General features: G+C 45.5%; 6 protein-coding genes across 6 annotated transcripts; 4 read left to right on the top strand and 2 right to left on the bottom strand.

Annotated features, from left to right (window-relative positions):
• Positions 1-156: 156 nt before the first annotated feature.
• On the top strand, positions 157-3,383 carry JR316_0002314 (uncharacterized protein; the record flags this gene model as incomplete). The annotated part of the gene is made up of 3 exons (XM_047888108.1): positions 157-1,182; positions 1,233-1,945; positions 2,000-3,383. The coding sequence occupies 3 exons, from the start codon at positions 157-159 to the stop codon at positions 3,381-3,383; spliced, it is 3,123 nt and encodes a 1,040-aa protein (XP_047753031.1).
• Positions 3,384-3,775: 392 nt separating this feature from the next.
• Positions 3,776-5,505, bottom strand: JR316_0002313 (Cytochrome P450 monooxygenase 151; the record flags this gene model as incomplete). Its single annotated transcript, XM_047888107.1, has 10 exons — positions 3,776-3,928; positions 3,994-4,028; positions 4,090-4,108; positions 4,161-4,375; positions 4,431-4,618; positions 4,671-4,774; positions 4,829-4,943; positions 4,994-5,174; positions 5,225-5,420; positions 5,473-5,505. 10 exons carry the CDS (start codon positions 5,503-5,505, stop codon positions 3,776-3,778), a joined length of 1,239 nt encoding a protein of 412 aa, XP_047753030.1.
• An 831-nt stretch (positions 5,506-6,336) lies between these two features.
• JR316_0002312 (Meiotic nuclear division protein 1-like protein) lies at positions 6,337-7,329 on the top strand (the record flags this gene model as incomplete). The annotated part of the gene is made up of 6 exons (XM_047888106.1): positions 6,337-6,381; positions 6,447-6,461; positions 6,522-6,564; positions 6,829-6,962; positions 7,018-7,177; positions 7,223-7,329. 6 exons carry the CDS (start codon positions 6,337-6,339, stop codon positions 7,327-7,329), a joined length of 504 nt encoding a protein of 167 aa, XP_047753029.1.
• Positions 7,330-8,677: 1,348 nt separating this feature from the next.
• JR316_0002311 (Transcriptional activator of proteases prtT) lies at positions 8,678-11,767 on the top strand (the record flags this gene model as incomplete). Its single annotated transcript, XM_047888105.1, has 16 exons — positions 8,678-8,878; positions 8,968-9,062; positions 9,114-9,144; positions 9,214-9,444; positions 9,500-9,669; positions 9,722-9,785; positions 9,837-9,877; positions 9,931-10,163; positions 10,211-10,363; positions 10,424-10,469; positions 10,525-10,664; positions 10,722-10,841; positions 10,890-11,088; positions 11,145-11,309; positions 11,361-11,607; positions 11,657-11,767. The coding sequence occupies 16 exons, from the start codon at positions 8,678-8,680 to the stop codon at positions 11,765-11,767; spliced, it is 2,247 nt and encodes a 748-aa protein (XP_047753028.1).
• Positions 11,768-11,950: 183 nt separating this feature from the next.
• On the bottom strand, positions 11,951-13,623 carry JR316_0002310 (Basic leucine zipper and W2 domain-containing protein 2; the record flags this gene model as incomplete). The annotated part of the gene is made up of 8 exons (XM_047888104.1): positions 11,951-11,992; positions 12,043-12,156; positions 12,214-12,339; positions 12,398-12,544; positions 12,600-12,877; positions 12,928-13,109; positions 13,179-13,458; positions 13,524-13,623. 8 exons carry the CDS (start codon positions 13,621-13,623, stop codon positions 11,951-11,953), a joined length of 1,269 nt encoding a protein of 422 aa, XP_047753027.1.
• Positions 13,624-13,739: 116 nt separating this feature from the next.
• Positions 13,740-17,884, top strand: JR316_0002309 (Protein PNS1; the record flags this gene model as incomplete). The annotated part of the gene is made up of 22 exons (XM_047888103.1): positions 13,740-13,814; positions 13,864-14,061; positions 14,116-14,898; positions 14,953-15,115; positions 15,395-15,606; positions 15,659-15,777; positions 15,840-15,971; positions 16,023-16,060; positions 16,120-16,297; positions 16,363-16,389; positions 16,448-16,476; positions 16,529-16,698; positions 16,755-16,902; positions 16,953-17,028; positions 17,085-17,104; positions 17,160-17,222; positions 17,275-17,313; positions 17,362-17,427; positions 17,488-17,568; positions 17,624-17,666; positions 17,719-17,779; positions 17,834-17,884. The coding sequence occupies 22 exons, from the start codon at positions 13,740-13,742 to the stop codon at positions 17,882-17,884; spliced, it is 2,772 nt and encodes a 923-aa protein (XP_047753026.1).
• Positions 17,885-18,541: the final 657 nt, after the last annotated feature.

Genomic DNA, 18,541 nt, shown 5'->3' with positions numbered 1-18,541 from the left:
CTGTGTCGAGAACCTTCGTTGATAAAACTCGCCGTCGCATAGTCGTTATCTGGTTAACTTTCTATTTCTTTGTTCATCTGTTCATCGATCATTCATACCTGCCACGGGGGACGATATTTCCAAGGATTTCACCGTATTCTTTCTTTTCCTTAGTCCATGGCAGCTACTCTCCATCCTTCGAGAAACGATGCAGGCGCGAGTTCTCTATATCCACGCGTAATTATGAACGAATATGACTATGGAGACAATCGATATCCAACCATTTCTTCCCAAACTAAACCTTCCCAACCAACTGTTTCTGTTCCACTGTCCACGGAACGCCCTTGGGACGTGCCGTCCAATGTCAACGCCGGAGAACAGCAACGTGAAAATATTGAGTATGCTGCAGCAAATTCACTGTCAGGGGGTGCATCCGTGACGGAGCAACGAAGGCAGGCTGAATCACAGTCATACGTACAGCGGCCTTCGTCACGACAGGAAGGATTCCCTCCCGAGACTACTATTCTCCCCACAGAACCGTTCCAAGACCCTCCACGTTCTTCATTGTCCTATGCACTTCCTTCTGGAGCGGCTCGCCGAGTCATCGAGCGCTACAGCCTCGATGACAACGATAGACGTCCTCAATCCAAGGGAACCAGCGAAACACGGCCATCCGCTCCTGACGCCACGTCGGATACAGTTCTTGGTCGTAATCAGCCAATTCTACAGGAGCAACAGAAAAACGTATCACCACAAGGACGAATATCCCCGAATCCCTCGTCGACTAATCGGAAGACTTCCTCACCTGGACAGAACCCTTCTAATCAATTTCCCCCGATAATGCCACTATCAGCATCTCCAACATATGTGCCGCCACTGGCCCCTAATCATCGGGCATCTGCCCAGCAGCCAATCTACGTCAATCAACCCAATGCGCCCGATCCAATGCAAACTGTCTATACCCCAATTATTCCACCCCAAGATGAAATTTGTGTGGAATGTGCTATGCGCGACCAAGACATGGCTGATGTAGATGTTACCTCTCCAGGTGTATGGGAAAGGGCCAGTGACGTTGTGTTCGAGGAACTCAAAGCTAGGGAATTGGAGGACGAGGCCAATGGGGTTATAGTTGAGGATTCCACCAGACCTAGAATTAAGGGAGGTCGTCTAACCGAACAGAATGTCAAATTATGGCTTAGTATTGTAAGTACCAGCAAATTACTTGATAGTATCAGTCTCATGTCTCCTCACAGAACCCTCGTGAACCTGCATCGCGGCAACAAACGCTTAATACGTATGTCAAATCTCAAAGGAAGCTTCTAGAGGCAGAGGCGGTTGCTCATGCTCGCGCTATGCAAGAAGCCAAACAATTGGACAATCGCATGCGAGACGCATATTCACAACTTCGCCGTTCGGCGTACGATATGGGCAGCAGCCCTTCTCATGCTGATGATGCCGGTGGAGTACGAATCAAACCTCCAGTTTTAACCAATGCTGCTAGCCAACCTCAAAGCCATGGACGTTCCCATTCGCGCGAAATCACTTTGCTGGAAAATGGAATGATTGTGGAACACGTCGATGTCCGAAAGGAAGAAAAAGAAGCCCGAGATCGCAAGAAACGGGAAGAAAAACGAGCGCGAAAGTCTTCTAGAGGATCTATGATGGATGTGACGTCTGTAATTTCTGGTCAAAGCAATGGGCCCCTGGCCGGTGAGAGCAGCCTAAAGCCTTACTCGAGGTATTCCAACTCGAGTTCGACGCGTCCAACAAGCGTTCTTACCACCCCTCATGATCGACCGGATTTGCCCCGGGCATATTCGACCGCATCCTTCTCTGATGTCCATAGTTTGGGATCTGCCTCTCCTCGTAGGACAAGATTCTTTGGTATGAAAAATCTTAGCGCAGGATGGAAAAGTCAGGATAGTCTTGCTCCATCTGGGATATCAGGAAGCATGGTAGATATGCAGTGAGCTATTTTTATGGATATACGTATTCAAAATCTTGACCACTATTTTATCAGCGTCGCCCTGCATCGTGAGGCCCAGAGACCCGGTTCTCGTACCCTAATTTCTCCACCAATTGATCTCAACACCCCTAGGCGCAGTAAGATTTGGATGCCAACGGATTATGATGATGCCAATGGATCTCAAATACTTCAAGACGACAGAGTTAAGAAAAAGAAAGGTGGGCTCGCCAAGATTTGGCGCATTGTTACCGGAAAGAACGATGGTTTTCAGCAAGCGACCCCGGGCACCAAGAATGAAGGTCAAGAGGACGATTTGCCTCTTGCGCCTCCGCCTCCTTTATCATATCTCGTGGATAGAGGACCCCCAGACCTCCACACAGGAGGAGGTATGCGACATTCCTCAACACCTTCTCTGCCTTCTGTTGTTTCACCCAAATTTGGTTCACCGCCTCCTGGTATGTCCCCGCCTACTGCTCCGTCAAGCTTGTTGCCCTCCCCAGTCTCATTGCGTACATTCGGGGCTGATATAGAAGTTGTTGATGGTCGCATCGGCAACGATCCTGAATATACCGAACAAAAGTTCAGTACAGATGATGCCCCTAATAAGACGGCCAATGTGGCTCAGAAGTCAATTCACTCAACGACTTCCGATATGGAATTGCGTCGCACTCTCAGTGGTCCGAGCTTCCCACCTACGACTTCTACTCCTAGCAACGGTCAAAATAGTTCTATTAGGCCGGCTTCCGTTTTGTCGAGAGATAAATCATTACCCCCTCTTCCTCCCAATGAACAACCTGCCCGCATACTTCCGTCTGATCTTAGGCCACGCACTCTTTACACATATGATCCTCGTACCTTGCCCCCGGGTACTAAGCCACCTCACGATTTTTTGCCTCCTCAAGCACCATTCAGGACTGGTGATGGTAGACGTCAATCCTTCGGAGGAACATCTTCAAGGCCAAATTTGCAAACCATGCCTGTCAGTAGACCTGTTGACTTTGACTCTTCTCAGACATTGGGATCACGTTACGACGAGTTCGGTTTTTCACAACGATCATTGGGAAGGCTGGACCATGTCACCGACCAGCTTAGAAAGACATCGCCTCCCGCATCCACCAAACGGAAGAGCAGATTCGGCCTTTCTTCTCTTCTCGGAAAAAAGCAGGATAAGCGCGAACCAAATGTGGTGCCAGAAAACATACACCATGAATTTCCATCTATGGGACACTCGTCCTATGACAATCCAGACGAATTGAACAATACAGGATATGCAACATCCACGTCACGACATAGTACATTTAGCTCAGGCCCAACTAATCCCAATATGCGCATGTCTGTAACTTCTCGAAAAGCGCTTGAAGATCTTGTTCAGCAGGACGCAGAATTTGTTGCCTACCGGTATCCATCGAACGACCAGCGTTTGGATCTTCTGCGATGACGATATCATTCTAAATCCGGGACTTTTTCGTTTCTACTTTGCTTTCGCTTTTTACGAGGAGCACATACCACGGTTTTCTTTGTTGTCAGTATGATGGAAGTCAACACCGGACATGTACATAACTTCTCATTTCCTCACATTGTAATTTATCGTCGTCGCCCTTCCTTTCATTATCATCGCATATTGTTACACAGTGCATTCCATTACACCATTTTTAGAGTTTAGGTTGCCATGCTACACTCGTAGATGGGTTGTGCCAATGCCTTAATTCCTATTTCCAATTGTTGGGTGTCTGTGTAGGCTGTAAACCTTGGTCAGCCGCGTATTACCCTCAATACTGGATGGCATTGACTGGTCTCAACCAATATTCTGACTAACGAAGCAAGTCACATTTACATCTTTCTACGCTTGAAGACCAAACGAGCTTTACTATCCGGAATGATTGCTCCATTGAAAATGATATTCCTAGGTCGCTCATTGACTTTGTGTGGGTAACTGATGTTGTATTCGAGGAGAATGTGGGCAAGCATGATCTTCAGCTCCACCTTGGCGATGGCAGAAATGTTTAGCACCCTGTGAAAGGAATAGAAACCTTCCGAATAGAACTTACAGCGGCGAAGAAACGACCTGCACAAGCATGGCGTCCTGAGAATGCAACTTAGGAAGTGTATGATAACATCGTTGACGCATGATCTCAACGACTCACCGGCACCGAACGGGAGATACTACCGAACTATTTGGGTAAGATATACCAAGGCACAGCGAAGGTGTACTTACGTATGAATCCACTGTTGCGAACCCATGGTTTGAATTACCTGAGCCGTTCTTCTCCCGCATGTTGGAAAAGCGAAAGAGATCACAACGGTTAGGATCCGGATAAATGTCAGCATCGAAATGTATTGCTTTCATGTCAATTGCAATGCGAGAACCCGGGGGGACAAATTTTCCATCTGCAAGCTCACATCCCACTATCGCGTAGCGAGGAAGGGCAACTATATGTCACTCAATATCTTACATATAAATCTCAGAGTGTGAGTAGAGACTTACAATGCATCAATCCGTGATATCTTCCGACCTCCCGTAGTGCCGAATCGATCTTATAGAATCTGTCCACAGCTGCCTTATTCCAGCCGCCCTCGGACTCCAGCGCGTCTTCGACTTCAGACCGCATGCCTTCAACCTCTTCAGGCCTAAGCAACGCGATCTCGAAAAGAGTTTGTGTAATAAAGATAGACCTATGTTTAATATTAGATTCATTGTTCATCCACAAATAGATGAACGACATGCGAAGTGTGTATGCTCCCAAAATTGATGTTCAAAAGTCGGACCGCGATACCTTCAACTGTTTCTTGTGGAGGCGCATTCTGAATTAGAAATTCTGAGACTAAATTCTTCACGAGTATAGCCATTAGCTATCATTTTTGGTATTGAAGCCTAAACCTTACAGGCTTTTCCGTCATCGTTTGGCGAGCTTTCATGTAACGGTTCAAAAAAGGTACCAAAATTTTGAGTGGTGCTCTTTTGCCTCCCAGGATTGATGAAAGTAAGAAATATACAAATCTATATGAACATTTACGTGCTGTTTAACTAGTGAGGAAACAGATACTTACGGACGGAAGAACAACGGACTCCATTGAATAAATGGAGCCATCAGTGGCGTCGTCTCTGCAAATCGCACAGTTGCGCGAAGGAATTCCTGGTTTCGACATAAATCCTTTCCAAAGATCACACGATTACTGATTCGCGCAATCAAGTGTGTCATGGTATCAAACACCTCAATGTCAGCAATTCCTAAGATCATTTATAAGCTCTCACACAGAACAAAAAATAACATTGCTCACCAAGTACGGTATCTGTGACCTTGAAGGCATCTTCGAAAGCAAGTTTGGATTCATCCAACAACTCTGGGATATATGAAGGAATGGCACGGTTGACATCTGTTCTAAGAACCTTGGCTTGGTAAGGATTGCTTAATTGATGAGCATCCATGGTGTATGGAAGCTGGAGGTCTTCATTAACAGCCATCATTTCGTTGAACTATGAAGCAAACTGAATATGCATCCCAAACTGCAAGGATAAGCAAACATACGACGGTGTCCGGACCTGCTCGTACACGCTCCATATATTCTGGTCCTAGAAAGAAGTACGGTCCCGACTTCCAAGTTGGTAAATCAACAGAAACCAGGGTGATTAAAAAAAATCGATTACCAGAGTCGGAATCACGAAAGGTTTACCGTGGAACTTCTTCCTGCCTTCTATGATAACAGCTTCACTGTCTACGGTCCATTTTAATGCAGTCTGTATGAAACCGAGGACACCTGGCTTCCCGACACGCGGTACGCCGCCTGAGTAAGAGATTGCCTGTGCGATGCGAGCATACATCAAAGCAAAAAAAGCCACCAAGAAGATTGCAGCTTGAGAATAGAAGTCGAACATGAGCAAATCCCCGTCAGTCGTTATTGGGATCCAAAGACAAGAATGTGTGGTGTGGGAAGAGGGCAGTAGGTGAAAGCATGAACTAAACGTTACCAGGGAAGCGCATTTATGAGATTGCTTATCTGTTCTTTGTTAAAGACTTTCCAAATGGTCTGATAATAAGTCATGAGCGGCGTATCCTATGACTACAGGTAACGTAAGAGAAAGCGATGCGGGTTAAGCGCTAAGCACTGATAGTAGAGCAGTCTGAATTGGTCAAGTCTTTTGAAGTAATAAATGCTGACACACCGGCGTTCTTCCGGTTACTTATACATATTCATCACGGGATGTAAATGTGCGCGGTGGCGCCGCTTTCTTAAGTACATGATACAGGGTAGTCACAGCTCAGCACAGATAATTTAATAACAATTGCAAGTTTTCACAATCATACAAGATCATGGTGCGTATTATGATCCTTTGAATAGAAAGAATTTTCCAATCTCACACTACTATACACTAGGCACCTAGAGGGCTATCTATGGAAGAGAAACGCATCAAATTACTTGAGATATTCCATGAAACTGTATGTTCAATACTGGGTCAACGGTACGACTCATAGACCTGAAACCTCAAATTCACCTTACCCAGCGAGACTTTTACCAGGTGTGCTCGGTTTTCCTAAATATTGTATCTTACCGCGTCAAGAGTTAATTGTCTTTGCAGCTAAAAGAACTGGAGAAACTAGGCCCAAAGCTAAAGGGAATAGGTGTGTCGAACCTCCAATTCATGATGTCACCTTCAAGGCGCATATATGAATGTGGTAACAGTCTCCCAGTCAATAAAGGATGTCTTGCAGTCCCTGGTGGATGACAATCTGGTACAGGGGGATAAAATCGGATCTTCAAATTGCAAGGTTTATGTATTCCTTGGCAATCGATACTGACTAGTAGTTGTAGTTTTCTGGAGCTTTCCATCGCAACACGGCGTCCTCGTAAGCTCTTGCCTGCTCTTGTCCTTTGACGTTATCGAGGAGTTGAGCATATTCAATTGGAGCAGCTGCAGGCCAAATTAGATGCAGCCAAAGAAACCCAAAGCTCTCATCAATCCCAAATTATTGAACTAAATTCAGCGATTCACCTCGCTAAATCAGAAAGAGCAGAGAGCGTAAGTTTCTTGATGAGAAAACACAGGCGTATTTTTGGCTAACCCCACCTTCTAGGACGTTCGAACTACTGCACTAAAGAACCTCAGTGAACTAAAGAAAGAATTGTCAACCCTGGAATCCGAGCTCAATGCATATGGCGATTCTAACCCTGCCAAGGTCGATGAGGTGAAAAGGGCGGCTTTCCTCGCCAAAGAAGCGACTTACCGCTGGACTGGTCCGTCTCGACTTTCTGTTCAGTGCAGTATTTGAACTATCACAGATAACTACGGAATACTCCTTGGACATTTTACAAGGCAGACTGGGGTTGGGGTCGACGATCTTCGTCAATATTTGGGTATAAACGAGGACTACGAGGATCTGGAGTGATGTGTGCTGTGAAAGAGTAAGTTTCAGTCCAACTGAATTGCGATTGCCAATATCTGCAATTAAAAACTTATATTTCGATTTTAAAACAAGCTGAATGGAAAAGATAAATAAACGTATCCATTCTTCACCCCAATTATTATATCCTTTGACCTGTTTCGATGCAACTGGAGAAGGGAAAACAATTTGACAATGTCAATCATGTCATGATTTTGTGACAATAAAGCAACAAGCCCCAGACCACTTTTCTTTCTCATATCATTAGTTAAAAGCGCCCCCTATTTTCCTTGGAAAAAAATTAGTGTTTATCTGCGTCATTATTAAGTAGAGTAACCAACCAATCGTTTCTGCAGTCTCTCGTTTAGTAAACATGAAACTCCTCCAGTTTGGTTTCTATGAGGAGGGCAAAGTCATTCAAAGTTGATGAATTGTGACCCAAGTCAAGTGCACGTAGAGCCGCATGGCGCAGAGCACCAAGATGCAAAGAGTGCCTATCAAGAAGGCTCAGAAATCTGCCGCCTACTTTGAGATATGTGGTCATATCTCACCACTTCTTGAAGTTTGCAATTGCCACTGCAGTAGCTCAGTTCCCCGCGGTGGCTATTTTTGCATCCGCACTAAATTTATACGGCCCCTACAATTATGGGGCCCGATAGATGTCTGATGATGCACCTAGTCAGTTACCAGATGCGCCTTATGAAGTGGTCAGTTTGTAACCTGACCTATGCTAATACCGTATTTAGATAGAGTGAGCATATATATTCAACACTGTGGGTATGTAACACACGTACACAATATATGATCTAGCGAGTCTGTGATGCTTAAATCATTGTGTCGTAACTTAAGTGAATAGGATGCTTGACACCTCTGTGGAATGGGCACAGCTTGAAAAATGTCTTGAATCGGGTTGCTGTTTCTTTGGGCAGGCATTCATAACCCAAGACTGGCCTTTTAATGCACTGAAAATCTACTATGATGTGGTGGGGTCAGGATTTATGCAGCTTTTGAGAAAATACACTTGCAAAGATGCGAAGAGATTGTGATGAAAAAAAAAGTCAGGGACGCGTCAATCAACAGATCTAAGGACTGTAGTGTTGTTCATAAGCAACAAGCGAAGATTATAGCTATAAGCTTAAAGGATACAGTAGCATGTGTCGTCAGAATTCGAAGACATGGGAGTACATGAGAAAAGAGTAAGTCTTCTACAAGGCGATAAAGGGTCAAGTGACAGTGTGACACGTGCAAGTAAGTCAAAACTCCGGAGATGTTCGGACACTCTCCCGCCACTGTTCACGTTTGCCTTGTTCACAAATTATATCTACTCTTCATCTTGGCCCACCAACTGGCCATTATGTCCCACAGCCCCTCTGCGTCCATCTCCAACAGCTCAGAATCCGCCTCGAAAAAACGAAAAGCATCTGCAAATTCTGGAATCATGGCTCAGTCTTCTACGGCTGACGGTCAAACACCACAGCCAACGTCCCATATTCCCAAGCGAGGCGCTCGGGCCTGTACGTCCTGTAGGAAAGGCAAAAACAGGTGTGAAGGAGAGGTGCGAGTCTTTTGTATCCGTCGGTTCCAACGTTCCGTCTCACACTGAGGCCCGCCTCCCCGTACCCGGCCCGGCTCTACTCACCACAGGCTCCTTGTCGTCGTTGCCAAGCAAGCGGTGTACCCTGTATTTTTGAAAAGCCAGAGAAGAAAAATGTTCAAGGCATGACGGGCGCAGGCATTGAGTACGTTTTTCTCTTGACAGTGACCAGACTTTGTTGAGACCCGATGCCCAGGCGACTTGCGAGGCTCGAAGGTCAATATCTGGTATGTGGTCCGATCAGGACCTTCATATCCTCTGTCGAAAGATTGTTAACGAAGTCGTAACGTTTTTAGGTAATGCAAAGCCAGATGATCGGCATGCAGTCATCTCTAGACCGAATTCTATCAGCGGTTCAGCCACAACATACCAATGCAGGCATGGCTCCTCCTCACCCAGGACTCTATACTGCCCATATGGAGGCGCACCGGGACGCTTCCGGTCTGCAAGCCCCGCAGCGCAATGGTTTTGAGGTAGCTGCTGGCCCTGCTCGAAATTTCCCCCCACTTCCGGGATTTGCTCCTCCGGTACGAATTTACATTGACTTTGTATCTTATTCCCTAACGTAAACACCATCTGTAGCCTCATAAATATGCTAATTATGGGATAGTTCCGAGCACTGCTGCGTCGTCTGATGACGAATCTGAGGACACTTTGCCAAGAGCCTCTCTCAATGCACCCATCGAGGCACTACAGGGCCTGGCCAATGCCGCGGCGGAGGCAGCCGCGGCACCTTCCGCTGAAGCACCAAGGTAATTATTCATGTTTCGACGCATACTTGTTGCAATTAAATCGTGATTCAAGGGTAAAGAAGCGCAAAAGGGCTGAACCCATTCCGAGAAATGCTTTCCCCCACGTTGTCGAGAAGGTATTTATCTTATCATTCAGTTTTTCGCGTGGGGCTAATTATGAACTGCAGGGATTGGTCACCGATTCTGAAGCTCGAGAGCTCTTTAACATGTAGTTTTACTCATCCCTCTTAGCCATCGCCATGTTCACTTGTACTTGTATAGCTTTTTTGCAGGATGCCATCTCTTTATACCGCTTTTCGATCCGTCATATGATACCTATGAAAGCTTGATGGAAAGGTCGCCTTGGACCTTCGATGCTATCCTAGCTGTGGCTGGGAAGATTCGTAGTGGAAACGGTCCTCTCAGCCCAACATTCTACAAATGTCTCGAAGAAGCCCAAGGCATTGCTCGCTCTTCCCTTTTTGGCCCTGTGGTAAGAAAAGAGGCGGTGCAAGGTGAATACATTTCATGGTTATGAAGGTAATGGTTAACACCGTCGTAGGTATGCTCTTATTGGCTGCCTGGAGCACCAATGGGTGGCTTCCAAGTGGGCACGCGATGCGTATGGCTCTTGATTTAGGTCTACATCGTGCTCTTGAAAAATTGGTAGATGATAGTGGCAAACAGCGAACCGAAGAAGAAGAACGGAATCTCGGTAAAATTTCCGGTTCACCTTCCATGTACCCTTTTCTCAATGAATATTTGCTCCCAACAGTTGTGTCCGCTCGCATTTGGTTGTGCTTATATTGGTTTGACCATCAGTCCGTATTTGTCGTCAAGACTAAAATTGGTAAACATGCTGACATGACGTTACAGGATGAGCCTAGGCACTGGGCGACCTATTGTGTTGCGAGACGAAAATACTATTCGACACTGCAGAGTGCTGCTTTCGCACCCGATGGCTTCACCGACGGATGTTCGATTGATTTCTTTGGTTGAACTGATTGCTCACAAAAGTGAATATCTGCTCTTCCGGCTTTTCTATTTTTAATTTTGAATCAACATTTATTCAGCGCAGATATACGACTTCCTGGCTCCCCTCAACGGCGCAGTAAACAATAATGCCTTATCACTGATTCGCCGCGCAAATGATGCTTTGGATGAATGGTGGTCTGGGTGTGATGAGTTACATCGTATGTGTGTTTTTTATCTATACATCATCCATTCTAAATATGAAGTAGGTCGTACAATGGACCAAGATTCATTACTCCGTAAAGTTCTGGCGGGAGAATTACATTATGCGAAATTGTGGTTGGTGTGTGTTGCGCTTCGTGGAGTGGCATGGGATAAGATGCCTTTTGAGCAACGAGAACTTGCCTTTCAAGCAAAGGATGCGGCTTCTAACTGTCTTTCCATATTCCTAAATTCTGCTGAGTACCGGTGGGATGATATTGTTCAAGTTTATGCACCGTTTTTTGATTTTTTTTGATTCACAGAGCTGCTCTTCGGTATGCCGTACATGACAGCCTCGTCACAGCAGCCTTTTCTGGTCTTTTCCTTCTCAAAATGGCCAACTTGTTTCCTACAGAACTCGACCTGGGTGCTATTACAGCACAAGTTGAGCAATTAGCGCAACTTCTTTCTGATGTCGCCGCTGAAAGGTCGGGAGGTGACCACCGAAACAAATAATCAATACTTATCTATTTCTCTAGATATGCATTGACGTTACGCATCATGTTAGCCAACCTTCGTCGCAAAGTCGGCTTACGAAGTGGTATTAACACGCCAATACCTACTATACCCCCACCGCCGTTTGCCGAAAATATGGTTGTGTCTCCAACATTATTCCATGACCCAGCCATGCCTCCGCCATTCACCATGGAAGAACTTGGCTTCGCCTGGCCAAATGATCGTGGTATATTCAGCCCAACAGCTATACCTTTATGGTTACAAGAGCAAGTGTGTAACGTTATATATTTGTAAATGTCGTGTTCTGACCCCATCTCAGAGTTTGGCCGACCTAGGTCTTCCGGTCAACGGCTCTGATGGAATTTTTTTGCAAATGGCTGGCAAAAACGGATGGACGGGCGATTTTGCGCCAATGCCAGAAGCATGGTGATAAATTCATTTAAATTTTACTTATTTCAATACCTGTTGTTGTATTGTGCTTCCACTGTACATGTATTAAAAAAATTGAAAATGTCCTTCAAATGTCCTTTGAGTTTGGTACATGTTGGTCGTTGCAAAGATATATACAGGCAATCCACGGGATGACAATAATGCGAAATTCTAGGGGAACTGTTTACTCTTCGTCTTCGTCGCTGGTTTCTTGCTCTTGTAAGAACTGGACGAAATGGTTAGAGGTCATAAGGATCAAGGTCCTAAGACGCTGACCTTGACTAGAGGCTCAGTACTCTTTAAGAAGTGCTGCCTCCCTTGAGGCTTCGAGCCTTTCTGATGCCAGTAAATAATGGCTTGGTCAGAAAGGCAATCTTTGTTGTAGAGAACCTAAAAAGGAGATGAGTGCCTGCATTTGTAGCCCATACATCTGCAAAGGAGAATTACCTTGAGAATTTGTGGGAAGGCTTTGATGATACGAGTGTCTTCGTAGCAGTAAACCTGTACTGCGTTGATGAGGGCGATTTGAGTTTTCCCACTTTCGCAAAATGGCTCCAAAATCGGTGCAAATTTCTGATGTGCAGACGATTTAGCAACTAAAAAGGTAAAATAGTAGAATAAAAGCAGTTACGGTAACTTCACGTAGTGCAAGACCCTCGATTTGATCAGGTCGGGCGCTCCAATCGACAGATCCAAGAAGACCTTGCCAAATGCACTGAATCAACTCGGCCTCGGGAATAGGAGACTCTTCTTGACGAGATTTAATGGCAGCGATAACCTGGACATTAAAAAATTAGCAGGAGAAGAGATAATGTGTTCAAAAGGAAGCTCACCTGCTCAGGGGTATCTTGTTGATCCTGCATGTCCGAAAGGTCTTTAATGATGCCCTCTTTGACCACGGCGTATTGCTTTTTGGCCCACCATTCCGCAACCTGGGGAAGATTTTCTTTCTTGAAGTGTTCTTCAAGAAATTTGCCTTCACGCTTATTTGGCGGGAAGAATGCAAGTAGGTCCTTGATACCGCCGCGTTTCAAAGCGGCGGAAAGATGGTCCATCGATTGATCAACGAGGTATGCCCGGAAGATTACAGTGAGCACATTGATGGCGACATCTAGAATAAATGATAAGAGGATGCCGTATAGAACATAGTTCAGATTTCACCATTCTTCACCAAGTGGTCTTTGCCGAGACTCTGAAGGCAGGAAGCGTTAGCAAGACCTTGGGAGATCAAAAGGCCGATCGCAATAGAAAGTTTATCTTTCTGAGAGGGTTCCCAGCGATGGATATATTGCAAGAGTCCGGGAAGTGCAGACTCTTCAAGAGGCTTTTGTAGATATTTGTATCTGAATTGTTTGAAAAAAGATAAGATAAAGACGAAAACAGAAATTGGATGTGAAAAATGTTGGACTAACCTTCTGGTGAGTTTGTTGATGACTTCGACGTATTTTTTTATGTCATCCACCTCTGCAGGTTCTTTGGCACTGAAAATTGTAAAGGGGGAAATAGGCGAGCCGTCGTCGACGAAGCTGCCACCTGGTTGGAGGAGACCGCCAACAAAAATGATTTCGAAGAGTGGGTCTGCATATTTGAGATATTCAAGAGTGGATCCTGCTTGTACGAGTTTTGTGGCTACTGCGTCGAAATCACCGGGGGATACAGTTTCGAGGTGTTTGAAAAGTTGATCTCTAAATACTGGAAAAAGTGGTGACGGGACGTGAGGGCGCGAAGGGGGGTTCGGGAGAAGGATAAAAAGTTACCTGACGGTTCGTGCTTTGCCTGTGCCTTTACAGCACCCTTTCTTGCTTTGATTCTGACGCCCTGGAGCGAAGGCTTTGCAGCGGCGGATTGCTGAGACATGCACTGGCGACGAGCAAGTAGATGGAGAAGATGAAGAGACTGTCGGCTAACTCCGATATTTACCATAAATATTGGAGCATTCCATTTAGAGCACAGTCCAATACCACCATCATATCATGGCTCCCCGCTTCACTGACTCTCCGAATGCACGTTCAAAGTCCATATCCACCGCAGACCTTGATACAAACGGTGTACGTATCTTCTAATCAATCACCCACTCTTGTTGAACAAGCCCTCTAGGTCCTGAATCGTCACTCTGCTAATCATCCAACTTTTCGTGTAGGAGTCTCAGAGGACAAGGGCACTCGGAGGACCATGGAGGATGCCCACTCTTTTGTTGTCGACTTCGACGCAGTCCGTGGCCAAGGCTTCTTTGCCGTCTTTGACGGTCATGCGGGTAAGCATGCTGCAGAATGGTGTGGATCCCATTTTCATGAGGTAAATAATGCGCCACTGGCTATGATCTGTCTACATTGGCTCACTCCTCTTCAGTATCTGCTCGATGCCATCCACTCATCTCCCGATGTACCCATCCCTGACATTCTTAACCATACCTTTCATGCCGTCGACGAGTCTCTGTCGCGTATGTGCGAAGAATCCGAAGGCAAGATTCATTCAGGTTGTACCGCAGTTACGGCTTTCTTGCGCGTCGAAGATTCAAACGGTCGACAATCCTTCCTTTCTCCACCTTCCTCTCCCTCCGCTGAGTCTCCTGTCTCTGGTCACAGCATAAACAACAGTGTAGATGGAGAGCCTGGCTCCTTTGTTGTCGAAGACGCGGCGGATGCCCTAAAACAGGATGCCACCCCCAAGAAAGCCAAGGAAAAGAAAACATCTAGCACAAGTCGTTTAAGAAAGGCTTTACGGAGCTTGGGAGGCGGTGCATCTAGCAAGTTTACCTCATCATCTGCCTCTGGCAATTCATCTTCCGCTGCCTCCGTCAAATCAGTTGCAGAAGGTGTCACCATTACTGTACCTCCGCCGGATGCTAAATACGTCCTTTATAGCGCTAATGCTGGTGATGCTCGCGGTGTCCTGTGCAGAGCAGGAAAGGCGGTCCGTTTGACTTATGATCATAAGGGAACCGACAAACAAGAGGCCAAACGCATTACAGATGCAGGCGGATTTGTTATGAGTGGGCGCGTTAACGGGGTACTTGCTGTCACGCGAAGCTTGGGTGATTCCTCAATGAAAGAGTTTGTGGTTGGTGCGCCCTATACTACCGAAACTGAACTATGCGAAGAAGATGAACTTTTAATTCTTGCTTGCGACGGTGTATGTTACATTTCAATTCATGATTGTGTTGTCCGCTGACTACTGTTCTATCAGCTATGGGATGTGATTGGCGACCAAGCCGCTATTGATTTGGTTCGTGACATTGAGGATGCCCAACAGGCCAGTTCAGTTCTTTGTCAACATGCCTTATCCCACCATACTACGGACAATGTCACCGTTGTCGTAGTTCGCTTTAAGCATTTGGGACCCCAAAGAGGTTAATTCTGTACCCACCCAACGTATATCCATATCCAAATTTGATAGTTTTTTATGTATTTTAAGGGAAGTTTTAAGTACAGTCTGTATATAGTAATATACTGTAGAGCAATAATCAATCTACATACCATTGCCCAGACCTGAGAGTCCCGGCATCACACCCTCGATGTGATCATTGATCGCAACGAGGCAATTCCAGTCGCCTACTTAAACCTGCAATGACAGCATACTTGGACACGTCTACCTTGGCATTACACCACCATTTACAAGACCTACAAAGACTTTGAAGAACAGAATATTCGGCTGGTACCGATGTACGGACAGCAACCATATCCCGGACCTACACCAGCCTATGGCTCTGAAGGGCCTTACTACGTTCCACCAGAACAGCCTCTGTACGGCGGTGATATTAAAGACCCTTACGCGGGAGGTCGATTTAAGCCAAAGAAAAGAGTAAACGACCCGATATTTCTCATTTTCTTCGTACTCCAAGTAAGTTTATTATTTTACTGTCAATAAAGTTTGTCATCGAAATTCTTCTTAGTTTCTCGGGTTTGCTGCGGTGTCAGGCGTTGCTCTAAACACATGGATATCGCAAGACGGACTTGGAGGCGGACTAGGTAAGGGCGGAGGACAGACAGGCACTGTAGTGACAATGAACCGGTCAGTACTTTCTAGATTTACTGTTAGAGAATGCATATTCATGTATCCTGTCGGATAATCAGGAGCACCGTCTACCTGTTGCTTCTTGTCACCGCAGCGGGGATGTTACTTTCCGTGGCGTATCTGATGCTAGCGCGCATGTTCACGAAAACGATCATGCACATAACTCTGATTTTGACTATTGCGTTGAACATGTAAGCCATCTCGTCCATGTATTGTGACATCTCAAAGTTGATCTATTGCAGTGGTATATGTGTCTATTATTATATAACAAAATATTGGTGTAAGCCTTTGCGACTTTACTTTCTCTCTTTTCTCTCTGTTGACGCTTCATTCACGAAGCTGGAGCCATCATATTCACAATTATTGCTATCCTTTCGGTCCTGTCCTACTTCGGTTTTAGGTCGCGTATACCGCTAGCTTCTCTGCTCCTTCAGGTTGTGATGGACGTGTCGAAGCACCACACCAGTGTCTACGCAGTTGCGTTTGCTTCTTTGTTCCTCCAAGCAGTCCTATCTGTGTAAGCCTCACTCCGGAAATAGTTCTTTTAACAACTACCATTATAACGACTTCATTTTTCTCTAGTTGGTTCACTTTTACCACTATAGCTACGTAAGTAATGTCTTCTGTGCCCAATAAACGCATCTGATACGCACGGCGCACCTATCAGATATGCGAAATGGACGCCCGGGAACCCATGTAAGCTATGATTATGAACAACAAGCACCCGAATTCTGACCGTCTATCGAAGCATGCGACACATCCAGCTGCTCTAGTGGAAAGGTCGCTGGCCTCATCTTCTTCGAGGCCTTTTCCTTCCTGTGGACTTCGCAAGTTATTGGAAATGTTGCATTATCTACCCTTGCGGGCGGGCCATATGGTTCATGGTATTACTTCGGTCCTCGTGGCAATGGTGAGATGGTAAGGCCTGTACGTTGTCGACGGTATTTGTTTGATCCTTATGCACCTGTTGTTAGCCTAACCATCCAACGCTCTCTGCTTTCGGGCGTGCCTCCACCCTTTCTCTTGGTTCCATCGCGTTTGGCTCTCTTATTGTTACTATCTTGGACCTTCTGAGGTTGATTCTGAATGCTGCCCAACAAAATGCAAATGCAGATGGCCACCGTGAGTAAGGTGGCGGCATCCAATTTCTAATTATGTTAATGTCATTTTAGCCGTTGAAGCATGTCTGGCGTGCTGTGCGGCCTGTTTCGTTGGGATGCTCCAAAGCTTGGTCGAATACTTCAACAGGTAGCTGTCACGTCGACCACAACTATTTTTTTTCTGATTTATGAGCCATTCACCAGATACGCGTATATTGAAATCGGTAAGCCTTTGAGACCCTGACGGTTTTTTTTTTTCAAGTTGACGAGGGTATTTAGCATTGTATGGCAAGCCTTACATCAAAGCTGCGAAAGATACTTGGCGATTATTCAAAGACCGAGGTTTGGTATTATATAGTTTTTCAAAACTTATCTCTAATCTGTGAACATTTAGGGATTGATGCTCTTGTAAACGATTCGCTCGTCGGAATGAGTAGGTTTAATTTTATAGTAATTGAAATTCATACCTAATACACAGCAGCCTTGACATGGGGCGCGTATGCCATTGGTGTTTTGTGTTCACTGTTTGGATATTTATACCTACGATGTCAGTGTTCTTTCTTTTTTTCGTCATCTATACAATCGTTGTTGACGTTAACTTTCAAAGTCACTGCTCCTTCATATAACTCGGAAGGACAATATACTGCCCCCATTGTATTGTTCTCTTTCCTGATAGGGATGGTGTGCTGTAAGTCGTTAAAATGCTTTCTTGCGGCGACGGTTTATAATATTTTCTACAAAAGCTATGACAATGGGGTCTGCAATTGAAGCAGGTGTATCGACCATGTGAGCTCTCTAGTTTCTGCGTCTTTGCCATGTAAACTCAAGCATCCGAAAGATTTGTTGGCCTTGGAGAAGATCCCCAAGTCTTGGCTATACGGGCACCTGAATTGTTTTCTGTGAGCACTCATTTTGGGGTATTATGTGAAATTGAACTCTCATGGTCGACATAGATGATCGCTCAGGCATATCCCGATGTCACCCGAGGAGTACCTAGAGGATAAGACCATTTCGAAATCCCATTCCAACCCAAGTAGTAGTCTTAGGATCAATAGTAATCGCCCCGCTTTTTTTCTCCTCTTCACTTTTGTATTTAGTTACTACGTCAATGTCACCTGACGTGATATTACTGGGGTTGAGGTGACCATGAGCTAGGTAGAGGTACTATTGCGTAGCGACCTATTCCTTGACTTGAACGATCAACTAGACAGAATCTCTAATGCGGAAAACATCCTATTTCGTAACATTCTGCTTGGTGGCAACTGTATTGCTCATTGTCTGTTTCATTCTGCTTCGCTCCTGCACTGGCCAAATTTGACATCCTATTTAGAATGTCCTCTCGTTCCGTCGGACAGACTGGTACGTATATCCTTTTGAAACACATTGGCCTGATCTTTAGACGTCTAAACCTCCTCCCAAGGCTTGTTGTCCATTATGAGGAAATTTTATACACCAAAGTGACCGTTTACTTCGGTCTCAACACACACTGTGCTCTCACTGTTTCTGAACTTCCCGGTCCGTCTGGAGAGGGGAAAATATCCTACAGAAAGTATGAGTGCCGTTCTTTTCCATCCAGCGTAACAGACCACTGTGAGAAGGAAAATAAAGCCTTCTGTGCTGCATGGACAAGTGCTGGCTATCTCGATCAGATTTCGATGGGC

Source organism: Psilocybe cubensis, chromosome 2 (assembly GCF_017499595.1).
Source record: "Psilocybe cubensis strain MGC-MH-2018 chromosome 2, whole genome shotgun sequence".
Lineage (NCBI taxonomy): Eukaryota > Fungi > Basidiomycota > Agaricomycetes > Agaricales > Agrocybaceae > Psilocybe > Psilocybe cubensis.
The sequence above is the reverse complement of the archived record's forward strand: the minus strand, read 5'-3'. Positions and strand labels throughout refer to the sequence as shown.